General features: G+C 55.0%; 1 protein-coding gene across 1 annotated transcript; it reads right to left on the reverse strand.

The window, feature by feature from the left end:
* Positions 1-558: 558 nt before the first annotated feature.
* On the reverse strand, positions 559-6,656 carry KIAA2013 (KIAA2013 ortholog). Its single transcript, XM_090268610.1, has 3 exons — positions 5,421-6,656; positions 2,580-3,433; positions 559-1,261 (listed from the first exon to the last, which is right to left on the reverse strand). The coding sequence occupies exons 1-3, from the start codon at positions 6,451-6,453 to the stop codon at positions 1,244-1,246; spliced, it is 1,905 nt and encodes a 634-aa protein (XP_090124736.1). The 5' UTR covers positions 6,454-6,656; the 3' UTR covers positions 559-1,243.
* Positions 6,657-11,770: the final 5,114 nt, after the last annotated feature.

Raw genomic sequence — 11,770 nt, forward strand, 5'->3', positions numbered from 1 at the left:
CCTGACCCTTGTTTACTTTCTCTCCTGGCCAGACATTCAGCTCCTTGGCAAAGAAACCAGGCTTTCCAGTGAGTCAAGCTGCTTAAAGGAACGACAGTGAGAACAACAGCCTCCCCAGGTGGACTGTCACACCCAGCTCGGGGCGGGACGGGGGACAGCTCCATTCATCTCCCCGCAGAGGTGGGGGTCAGGTCTTAGCTTTAGGGAAACAACGGGCAGAAGCCCACTGCCCCGCCTGGTCCTATGGCCAGCAAAACTCAGGGCAGGCAAACCTAGGCTATTTAGGGGCAGGTAGGCGGGGGGAGGACATGGTAGCAGGAGGACCAGGGTGGTACTTCTCAAGCAGCCCACTGGGCTGGGCTACCCATTGAACCCCCCCAGGGGAGCAGAAAAGTAGCCGCCTCCACATCTGCGTGGACTCCTCTGACAGGCGGAGAGAATGCCTGTTGCTACAGCGGTGCTAGGTGGCTGGCCCCTCTGCTTCAGGCTCCACCCAGAAGCCTGGTGACGGAGGGAGACAGGATGTCCCAAAGGTTTCAACCACACACAAACCAATCGTGAAAGTTTGAAAGAGATTTATTTAAAAACAGAACAAAAGAAAGCTTTGGTATTTCAAAACCCGACAATCATCAATCACTAGAAAGTTAAACACTTCCCCTAAAGCCCACAAGTACAAAATCACAGATCTCCATGGGCTTATAAGAAAGAGACAATGTGCAAACCTGAGGATGACCCGAGACCCACGCTGTCCACACAGGCCACAAGCGGGGCCCCCAAACGCCACCCTGGCGGCGAGATCAGTAATCACCGCCAAGATTCGCTGTCTAAAGTGGATGTGAAAGCCATCCAGCAAAATCTCAACAATAAATTAAAAATTCAGTTAAGAAGGAACACATTAAATTAGGAAAAAAAACCCACAATTTTTCCCAGACAAGAGTCTTTTCCAGAGGTCTAGCTCCTGGGCCAGAGGAAAGGGGCAAAGTGGAAGGAGTGAGTTCAATTTCAAGTATTTTCCATATAGGTTCATTTTATTGAGCCGAAAGCTTACAAAAATCTACTGGCCCCTCCCCTCCCGCTCCCCAATGTAAACTCCTGAATGTCCACACACGCTTCTGCATGACCGGTGTCCCCGACAAGGCACAAAAGGGTGGGTGCTTCCAAAGGATCCCTTTTCGTGGCAGCAGGACTGTCAGTGCTGGGTGTCTTGTGCGACTGGTGGCTGCAAGCAGGACTGCTGGTTCACTCAGACACTGGGATCTTCCTGTTCAATTAACAAAACAAGCTGTTACTGCTCGCCGCCAACCCCGTGGACAGCTACAGGAATACTAAGCGGACAGCCTGGGCGGCGCCCACCCAGGCCCTGCGCTGCCCTGGCAGACAGCTCCCGGCCCGGCGACAGGCGAGCACGACCATGGACTTCGTGGTCTGCTGCTGCAGAGCGGCCGCTGGCTCTGCGGTGGTGTGGCCAGCCCCAGCACAAGTAAGGGACATGGGCCGGACCCCATGAAGGCAGTTTGGCATGTCCCTGGTCACGTGCGGAACAAGGTGGATGGGTATATGCCCCATTAAGAGCAGAGAAGCCCACCCACCAGCAGGGAAAAGCAGCCTCGGGTCAAACAGGGGCGGCCGCCGCCCACGCAATGCAAAGCACACAGCTGACCTATTACAGCTGGCCCAGACGGCCACCCGACGGCTAACCGGACAGCGTCTGCATGTTTCCTTTTGATCTGATTTTCAATTTGTCCCTCAAGCCTGAGGAGCTCAGACCTGCCTCCCACCCTTCTCCCACTCCTTCAGGTCCAGTGCTACTTCCTTCTCCCAGTCTCGGCCACAAAGCCCTCCAGGAAGGTGATGAGCACTTCTCCTGCACTGGCCGCTGGCTCACTACTTGGGAACACAGACTTGGAGTTTCACGAACCTCTATTCTCACGACAGTAAGAAAACAAGCTCAGCTTCCTCTCCAGCACTTTCTCCCAACTGCCAACAATGGGCCCCTTCTGGTCTTTCTCCCAGAAGCCCTGGCAGTGAGAAAGCACAGACAACTGACTGGGTGACGGGCAGTCCTGATGCCCTGAGATACACCCCTGACGTGAGCTCCACAGCGACTGTGGTCAAAACCGCGGCTCCTGGGGGCAAAGATGTCTGCGGAACCACGCGGGGAGTGATTCTGACCCGCGTGGATGAGACGATTCCCTCGGGCTGGCCCACCGCGAGGGGCCGGCCTGTGGACCGCAGAGAACAGGCCTTTAAGGGTTAGGATGGGGGGGGGGGTCCACCAGCAGTGTAGACGGAGGCTTCAGGTTAACCTAGGGCTTTGCTGCATTTACAGACGCTGAGCTTCATTTGGGGATGGGATAAGGAGGCAACGGCCCACACCCCTGAGAGACCAGCAGGCTCATCTGTCCCTTCCTGTGGTCTCCTCTCAAAAGTCCTTTCAAAACACACTCGCACCTCTGTGTTGAGGGCTGAGGGCACTGGCTTAGAAGGACACCCTGTGACGGCCCAGGTCTCACCCCATCCTAGACCAGGACAGAACACGAGGCCGGGCCTCAGGCTCTGAAGACGCAGGGGCCTTATACCTTACTCCTGAAGAGCGGCTTGGCCCCGGGCCCACAGTACTCATTGTAGATGAGCTTGAAGAGGAAGAGGTGGAAGAGGGTGATGAGGGAGGCCACGCTGAACCAGAAGAGGAAGGGCAGCCCGGGGTCCTGCTGGGCCATGTGCTCATCGTGGGCCAGGATGGCCTTGAGGTGCAGCGTGTGCCGCAGGTCCTGCAGGTGCGTGAGGTCGGTGGAGATGTAGAGCAGCGGCGTGATGGGCTGCGTCACCATCACCGAGAAGGTGTGGCCCTGCGGCGCGGAGGTGAGCTCCACGGGCTCGTCCAGGCAGCCCGCCTCGCACGCGTAGACCTTGACGGGCTGGCCGCGGGAGCCCACGGACACGTGCAGGTAGGGCTTGCCCTCGGCGTCCGCGAGCACGGCCAGGTTGATGTGGTCGCTCTTGTAGCGGATGCCGTGCAGGGCGTAGCTGTTGTGCAGCACGTCGGGGTCGGCCTGGAACTGCAGGTGGTTCTCGGTGAACTGCAGCCCGCCGAAGCTGAGCACCATGCCCTGCAGGATGCCCGGCGCGCCCGCCTTCACCAGCCCCTTGCAGCCGCGCTTCTGCAGGGTCAGCCTCCACAGGTCGGAGAGCTGCAGGATCTGCTGGACGGAGGACAGCCGGCCTGGCCAGAGGTTCTCGGCGTGCATGGTGGCGTGGCCGCTGAAGCAGTGGTCTTCGTAGCTGAGCATCGCCTCCATCTGCTCTCGCTCTCTGTGGCTCAGGCTGGGGCTGAGCAGGGGGGCTGGCGAGCAGGACAGCATGTAGTACAGGGTCAGGTTCACGGTCAGGCCAGACGGGGTGTGAGCATCCGTGATCTTCTTCATCTCCACACCTGGAACGCCACAAAGGTTTGCACGTTAAGGAGGAAGGGCATGACCGGGAGGCTGAGGTTATGAAATAGAGATCAAGAGTGGCAGAGACACCAAGTTTTTGTCCCTAGGGATTAAAATGGCAGCTCCAGTTTCCCTGGAAGAAGAGAGAAAGTCATCCTGCCTGGCTTCCTCACATGACCAGCTGGAACCCTGTGGGCCTGAAACCTAAAATCTTGTTGAAAGGCAGTGGCGCCTCCTGCCAGGTCCCAAAAGGACACCAACATATCCAGAACCTGGTGCCAACCGTATGCAGCCCAGTGAAAGTCCCCCTCCAGAACACTGTCACCAAGGCCCTGGCCAGTCCTGGGCTCCTCCCCTCTATCATTCTCTCTCTCTCTCTCTCTCTCTCTCTCTCTCTCTCTCTCTCTCAAGTCCTGCAGCTTTAAATTAACATCCAAGCACAGGGTCTCCCAACTCTGTATGACCTCTAGACCCGACCAGCCAACCGTCCGCTTCATGTCTCCACCGGGGCATCTGACGGGCATTTTGAACCTGACATGGTTGAATTCTTCCAGCTCCAAACCTATCCTTCCCTAAGCTGTCTCCAGACACCTGCTCAAGCCCTCCCCCCAAATTCAGGAGTCACCCTCAAGTTCTCACTCCCCACAGCCAGTCCTTGGAAAGTCCTGGCAGCTCCACCTCCAATGGTATCAGAATCCAGCCACTTCAGTCTCCACGGTCCCAACTCTGGTCCCAGCCACCCTCCTCTCTCACCTGGGCTCTTGCAAGAAACCTCTTATCTGGTCTCCATGCTCCACTTTCGCCCCCGTATAGTCTATACCCTGCATAGAGCAGACACAGGGACCTTTAGAAGCATGCACCAGATGGTATCTCTGCCCTACTTTCCATCCCACTTACAAGAAAATCCGCCGTCCTCACCAAGGCCTACAAGACCCATTAGGACCTGGCCATCACTCCCGTGTCTGACCTCACCTCCCACTAGCCTCCCCTTGCTCACACTACCTGCCACTCAACCAGACCTGCTCCTGCCTCAGGGGCTCCGGCCCGCTGCGCGTTTAACCCTGACAAGGGGAGGTACACAGAGCCCTACTTCTGCTCTTTCCTCTCCTGACTCCAGTCACCCTCGATCACATACGAACTTTCTCCATAGTACTTTTTATTCTAGAAAGCCATCTTGCTTTTCTATTCGAATTTTTCCCTTTTCTGGTATTTGTCTTCCTCCCATCCAGAATTTAAGCAAGCACCATGAGAACGGACACTTTGTTCCGTCCACTCCCTCTTCTCCATGCGAGAACGGACCCTGGAAGAAGCATTCAATAAATACTTGCTGAATGAATTAAAGACCCCTTGGGCAACTCAATACAAGGATTCAGACAACTAGGACCCGGGAAACCAAAATCGCTCTCTTATCTGGAACAGGACATTCTTTTCTTCAACAGTCCAGGGGGAAAGTGTCCATGTGACAGAGCATCCCACCTGCCGCGATGTGCCACTACCTCCCTGTGGGAAAACTGCAGCCACAACAGCGAGGGCACATCTCCGCCTCAGGGGATGTCACCAGCCAGACTATGGGGAGCTGAGAAAAGAATGTGGAGATCGGCCAGGCCTCTCTGCCTGCTAGTTTATCTTTTTCAAACTGACCCTCCAAACCACTCTGCTCAAATCAGGCCTCACCTGCAAGAACAAGTAATAAGGCCTACCCATTCCACTCGCTCTTTCATTAGAACCTCATAAAAGCCCCCTGAAGTAGGTGCTACTGTTATTACTGAACTCAAGTCCAGAAAGATCAGGCAACTGGTCCAGGTCACGCGGACACTAAATGATGGAGCAGAGACAGCTCCGGGTCGAACGCCACGCCCACGTTTTAACCACCCCTCTGCTCCCTATCAGGGTCGCCTCGGCAGACTGGGAGGGACTCTCCGGGGTGGACCACGTTCCCCCTGGTACAAGGTGTGGACGTCGAACCTCGCACTTGCCCGGCCTCACCTGGGCTGAAGAGCTGAGCCCAGAGGCGCTGGTGGTCCTGAAGCAGCTCGGCCGCAGGCATCTCCAAGAGCTCCAGCATCTCCTTCCGTGCCAGGTCCTGGAGCACCTTGAGCTCCTTGGCTGCTTTGCTTTTGAGCACCTGGGGGTTAACGGGGCCCGACACATGCACCACCCACAGCACCGTCTCATCCAGCTGCGTTTTGGGAGCCACTTGGAGCCGGTTCACCAGTTTCTTGGCCGCCACCACCACCAGGTGCACCAGCCCCGTGGGCAGAGGCGAGGTCAGGCCCGAGTAGAGGAGGAATTGATGGTCTCCGGCCTTCTCCAGGGTACTGGTGTAGGTCCTGGGGACCGGCCCAGCAGTGGGTCCCACAGTCTGCAGGGCGGCCACGCGCTCCGTGGGGTTGTTCAGCTGCACGCGCTGCAGATAGACGTGGGGTCGGCCCCGGTGCGCCAGAAAGTCCTCTTGCAGCAGGACGCAGTCGCGGCAGGACCCCGCCACACGGCCGGAGCCCGAGGCGGGCCCGGGGGCGGCGACAGCGGCGCCTGGCCCTGGGGTCCCGAGCTGCAGGCAGCGCACCCGGCGCAGCAGCCCTTCACGCGGCAGGAGCACCGACTCGCCGGCCTCGGAGAGCACATTCAGCGGGCGCAGCTGCACGAAGGGCACGAAGTCCGGCGCCACGGCGGGCTCCCTCTCCCCAGGGGTCACCCACAGCCGGTTGGCAGCCACGTCCAGGGCCAGGAAGCCGTTGGCCACCAAGGCCGGCACCCCAGGCCCCAGCGGGACGGCCTCGCCGCGCTCCCGCAGGCCGCGCCAGACCCGGGTGGCCGCCTCCAGGCAGGCGGAGGGCTCGGCGACGCCCGGCTCGCCGCGGCCCCAGGGCAGCAGACGCAGGCCGCCCGCCGCGCGCCGCGCCCCGGAGCCCCCGAACCACAGGAGCAGCAGCAGGAGACCCAGCAGACAGAGGAGGCGGCGGGCCCAGCTGCTCGACAGCAGTCCCGGCAGCCCCTTGAGCCGCTGCTGCAGCCACATCGGGCCGCCAGGCGCGGCCGCGGCGCGGGGGCGGCCGCCGGGCCCGCCGCCCAGCGTACCGGCCCGGCCGCCCGCGCCTCACTCTCCAGCCGGGACCGCAGGACCCACCACGGCCCGCGTCGCAGCCGCCCCAGCGGCCTCCAGCGTTTCTTCCTCCTTCTTCTCGGTGGCCTCCGACTGTCGGACGCCGGCCGTCAAGCGCCGCCGAGTCTTTTGCGACGAATAGAAAAGGAGGGGGAGAGAGAGGGCGGGCCAGAGAGAGTGGGCGGAGCCCCAGTGGGAAAGGGACTTGAGACGCGGGGGCTGGACCGCGCTTTCCAGAGCCTACGGAGTGAAGTTCAAGGGAGGAGCGAGGCGGGAAAAGGGGAGCCCTGGAAGCATCCAAGCTGCTTTTAAGAAACACCGAGTCAGCCAAACTAAGCATGTGTTGGTCCCCGCTTGCTACTGATGGATTCAACAGCCCCGAGATTTAAAAATTATAGGAATAAAACTTTTTTCTGTAAAAGTGATCCTCACTGCAAATAAAACTACGGAAAGTAACGAAGAAAAACAGAAAAGAAAGAAAGAGAAAGAAAGAAAAAAGAAGTAACCACTCTCAACTAGACTTCGTAGGAAATATTTTGTTGACAACTCTTCAGACCTGTCTGGCAGCGTGTGCGGCGTATGGGACTCAAATCCAGCCCAGGACTGTCCATGTCTCTACCACACCAAGTCGTTTTCATGTCAGCTCTGAGTTTTAACTCATTAAATAACATACAACACGGAAGTCTCATATTTTGAAAATGCCTTTAAATTGTGAATCATCATGCAAGAGAGACATTTTACTTTGTTCCTGGGGGAAAAACTCAATATGAGCACCGGGTTGGACAATGGGGGGATTGTTTCTATTTTGTTTTCAGGGCATTCCAAAGCCAGACAGTGCTTCCCTGTTGTTGAAAATTAAACGGTCAGTTGAGGTGGCTTCCTGTGGGCTGTGAGCAGACACATGCATTTGCTGAGTTCGAGGGCCAGAACCCCGTGGAAGGGTGTCTGTCCCAGTGATCCTACAGTACCTTCTTTTTCCCCCCCTCAAGGTTATTATCAAAACACAAACACAGAATTATTTGTCACCACTGGGGAGTTCACAAAACCCACAGAATATGTTTATGGCCGCGCAGGAATCCATGCTCTACAGTTAAGAGAGACAGGATCCACCCAACCTCCTCCCGAAGGAGGCAGAAGTATTTACTTGGGGACAGTGAGGTGCAAGTAAACTGGACCCCGCGATCCCACCTGTGAAATGAGGATGACCAGACACCCTGCCCCTCCTGTTTCTGAGGAATAAATAAGTTAATACAGATAAAGCAAGCATGACACACACTAAGCAATTTTTCATTGTAAATCTGACTCATTTTTACTGTTACAAACATCCACGTAATAGGCATACATCTTAGCCCACTAGTGTGCATCTTTTGGGGGGAGCAATTTCTGGAAACAGATTTGCAGTAAAGGGAAGGCTCATCTTAAGGGAACTCCCTTGCCACTCTCAAACACCCCAGGGAGAGGGGACCCACAGCCAAGGGTCAGCAACATAGCTGCAACAAAGCCAGGGGGTCAGGAGTAAGGACCTTGGCATCAGGCTGCCTGGGGTTTGAATCTTGACCTTAGCCCTTGCTAGCAAGTCAACTAACTTCCCTGGGCCTCAATTACTCCATCTGTAAAGTGGGGGTCATGCGACAGAGTAGGATTGCTCTGAGGCTTAAACTGGACAAATGTGTGAAACATTTAGCATAGTGCCTGGCTCCAAATAACTATTCATTATTTAATTTATTCTTACTAGGAAACAGGATACATGATACAAAATTCAACATGTGCAAAATGGTGAAGAGTGACAATTGTCTTCGTCCCTCCTGGGACCCCAGCCTATCTTTTCCTCTCCCCAGGTGCAACCTCTGCCACCAGTTCCTTGGATACCTGTCCAGATATTCTGTTCGCTTACACATATAGACATATAGCATGTTTTTTTTTTCTTTCACAGAACTTGTAGCATATACTTTATATTTGCATCTTACTTTTTTCACTTAGGGAAACAGGTTGGAAATTCTATTAATATTATTACTATTATTATTATTAAAGGAGCTAGTGCCAGTGAGATTAGTTGATGGGTGTGAAGGGGAAGGGGGCTGAGGGCCAACTGACAGCCTGTTTGGCATCCTGTCCACTGAGGCACAGCTCTTTCTTAGGCCAAGAAAGGACGTGGATGAAAGAAGAGAAGGAACATGAGAGAAGATCCCGTGGCACCGGACAACTGCCCTCCAGGCCAGCTGTCCTTTCTGAGCCTTCCCAGGAAGGCAGGGTCCTGCACCTTTAACTGTACACAACACGTGCTGCACGTACCAGGAGTAACATCTGGGCGGCAGCCACACTGGGTTAAAGAGACAGCCTGTCTTTTTGGATGATGCTTGGACTGGGTTCAAATTCTAGCAATTTGATTAAGGGAGCAAGAAACAGACACCCAAGGCTCAGAGGGCAGACTGTCCCAGGGTGAATCCTCTCTCCAGAGGAGGCCAGCAGCCTTCAACATGAGCTCCCCCTCCTGATTTGCAACCACTCCGGGGACTTGGGTCATGGGAACCCCACTGCCCAAGGATTTTTTTTTTTCTGTCCACAGAATACCACCACTGAGGTTCTCCTTGGGCCCCAGAAAACGAGATGTTAGAGCCGAGTGAGCTGTGTGACTTGGAGCAGGTAGTTCCACTCACTCCTCTGAGCCGCGGTTTCCTCATTTCACAGATGGGGGCAATACTGCCGAGGAAGAAAGTGGAGCTTCGGAAACTGAGCCAGCTGATACATGCTCATTCTCGGCTCATCCCTTCATTTCCTCTGGGAAGGGTCTGGAATTTTAGCAGGCATCCTCTGAGTTCAAAAACATCCGGTGAATTCTGGCACCGAGTCTTGTCCCCCAGCTGCAGAAACTCCCCACCCTGGGCCCCAGTGGGGTGTTAGGAGCCCTGGATTGCACTCAAGCCTCTTCCCTTTACTTGCCTTGTACCTTGGGCTTGTTGCTGGGCCCCTGTGGGCCTCGCTTCCACCAGCTGTACAGTGAGTAAATCTGTGTGGTGAGATGACCTCTGGTTCCCAGGGACTGTACTCATCTTCTAAAAATAACATGTGTTGGTGGTGTTTGGTTTGGGCAAATAATATATATTTATTGTGAAAAAAAAATCCTAAAAACAATGAAAAAAACCCTACCTGGATTGAGCGTCGGCCTGCGAGCTAAGTGTCGCTGGTTCGATCCTCCAGTCAGGGCACATCAGAGAAGGAAAACTCTGACTCCAAAAAACCTCCGCTGCCTTGCGGCAAACCTCTTCAGGGGAAAGGCTAAGGGAGTAAACCCCGACAGAAAATCCGGAGCCGGAGTCCCTAAGGCGGTTCGACGCTGTAGTCAACACCGGCAACTCCTGCGGCGCACCTGAAGCCAAGCTGTATTGACTCCGTCTTTCCCTTGGACCCTTCAGCTGCGAAGAGAGGGGGGGTCTGCTGCATGGGCAACAGCAGACCCTCCATATCACCCTGCCCAGGCTCTGTAGCTTCAGCTTCACTGGAGAGGACACTCCAGCGTCATCGCAAGATGTCGATTCAACACGGGAGGAGACAGATACCGTGTCACTCCCGAGTCGGACTGCACAGCCATTCTCGGCGGTGCAGATAGACTCTTAAGAAGCTACACCACCGTCTCTCCAGACGGACGGCTGCCGAAACCTATAATGTATAATCACTGTAAACATTTGGCTGTCATTTTAGCATTGTCTCTATGAGTGTATCTGTAAAACTATATTCTTACCGAATGTGTACACGGCTTCTTCCACTACATCACGTCTGGAGTGTGCCTTCCTTGCCAGGGCAGCCTTAGGTACTATTGACTTTTCTGTTCCCAGCACCTACCCATTGTCAGGACATGGCGGTCTGGTTAGCGAGACAGCCAGGAAGGAGTGTGGCTTCTACCGAAGCTTCTGGGGCTGAGCAAGCTCCGCGAACCATGGCGTGCCTGGTCCCAAAGGCTCCTCCCTCCAGCCCAGTTCCTTCGGGGCATCTGTGTGACCTACACTTTGTTCTTTCATTGTCAAAACATGGCAAGGCTGGACGGCCTGCCTGGACTTTTTACATATGCAAATGACTGTATGCAAATCAACCTAGGTCCCAGCTTCTTCCATTAGAAATTGGACTTTGCTCATTCCCAGAAGAAATTCTGTTGGACCTAGCATGATGTATTGACTGGGGAAAGTGGGGAGATATGGATGGGCTATCGGATGCGTTGATGGGTGAACTCACCCTAACCGTAATGTGTTTTCAGAAAGTTGTGAAGCTGGCACTTGCGAAAGACCACATGCGAGTTGCCGCGGGTCTTAAGATATTGTGTGGCTTTACTTTTTTTTTTTTTTTATTTCTTAATCTCATCCCAAACTTGGGCTGTGAAAACCTGCAGGTGGATCACTCGCAGTTAACACCCATTGGCTTGGTTTACGTTGTTATTGGCAACCATGACTTTCTGTTCTCTCCATTTTGACCCCATGCCGGGAAGGTGGGGTTCCTTGCCCACCACGATTGCACCTGTCACACAAACCCCTGAGGGTTAATCTGCTGTAAAAAGACCCCTGGACCTTTCTATCTGAGAGTCTCTTCCAACAGTTGGAAGCTCGGTCTGTGAAGGGGGCATATGAACAATTTCTTTCTCCCTCCCTCCGTTCCATCCATCCATTAATTCATCAAGGAGACCTCAGGAGCTGAACCTTCTTGGCTCAGAGCTGCCTCCCTGGGACAAAATGGCAAATTGAGTGATTTCCTTTTTAGGGGGTGGTGGTGGTGGTGGTGGTGATGATAAGCTTTCTTCACAGTTCCAGCAGCCAGCAGAGCCTCAGCAGGGGTGTGGATGCGTCAGAACACATGCCCCCCCCCCGCCCCTTTTCTGGGCAGAGACCTTCACGCCCGGAAAGACTAATGAAATCCTAAGAGCTGAGCCTTACTGAGGGTTTATCACCGGGCTGTTCTAAATGCGCTACAGGTAACAAAGTCATTAACCCGTGCAAGACCTAAGGAACAGCTGCTACTGCAATCTCTTTAGGCGACGAAACTGGGGCTCCCGGTTATTGATACCATCAAGCCTTGCCGCGGGATCTGGGGTATAGAAATCGTTGCCTCGCCCCGCTCTCTCTTCCTCTTCCCCGTCGTCGTGAAGCTCCCTCGAGAAGGGAGCGAGGAGGTCAGGCCGGCGGAAGGACCCGGGAGCCGCAGGGACAGGGCAGAGGGAAGTGCTCCAACTAAGAGGCCTCTGTCCTGG

The sequence above is a fragment of the Furipterus horrens genome, unplaced genomic scaffold (assembly GCF_987537825.1).
Source record: "Furipterus horrens unplaced genomic scaffold, mFurHor1.1.pri manual_scaffold_3, whole genome shotgun sequence".
NCBI classification, from domain to species: Eukaryota; Metazoa; Chordata; class Mammalia; order Chiroptera; family Furipteridae; genus Furipterus; species Furipterus horrens.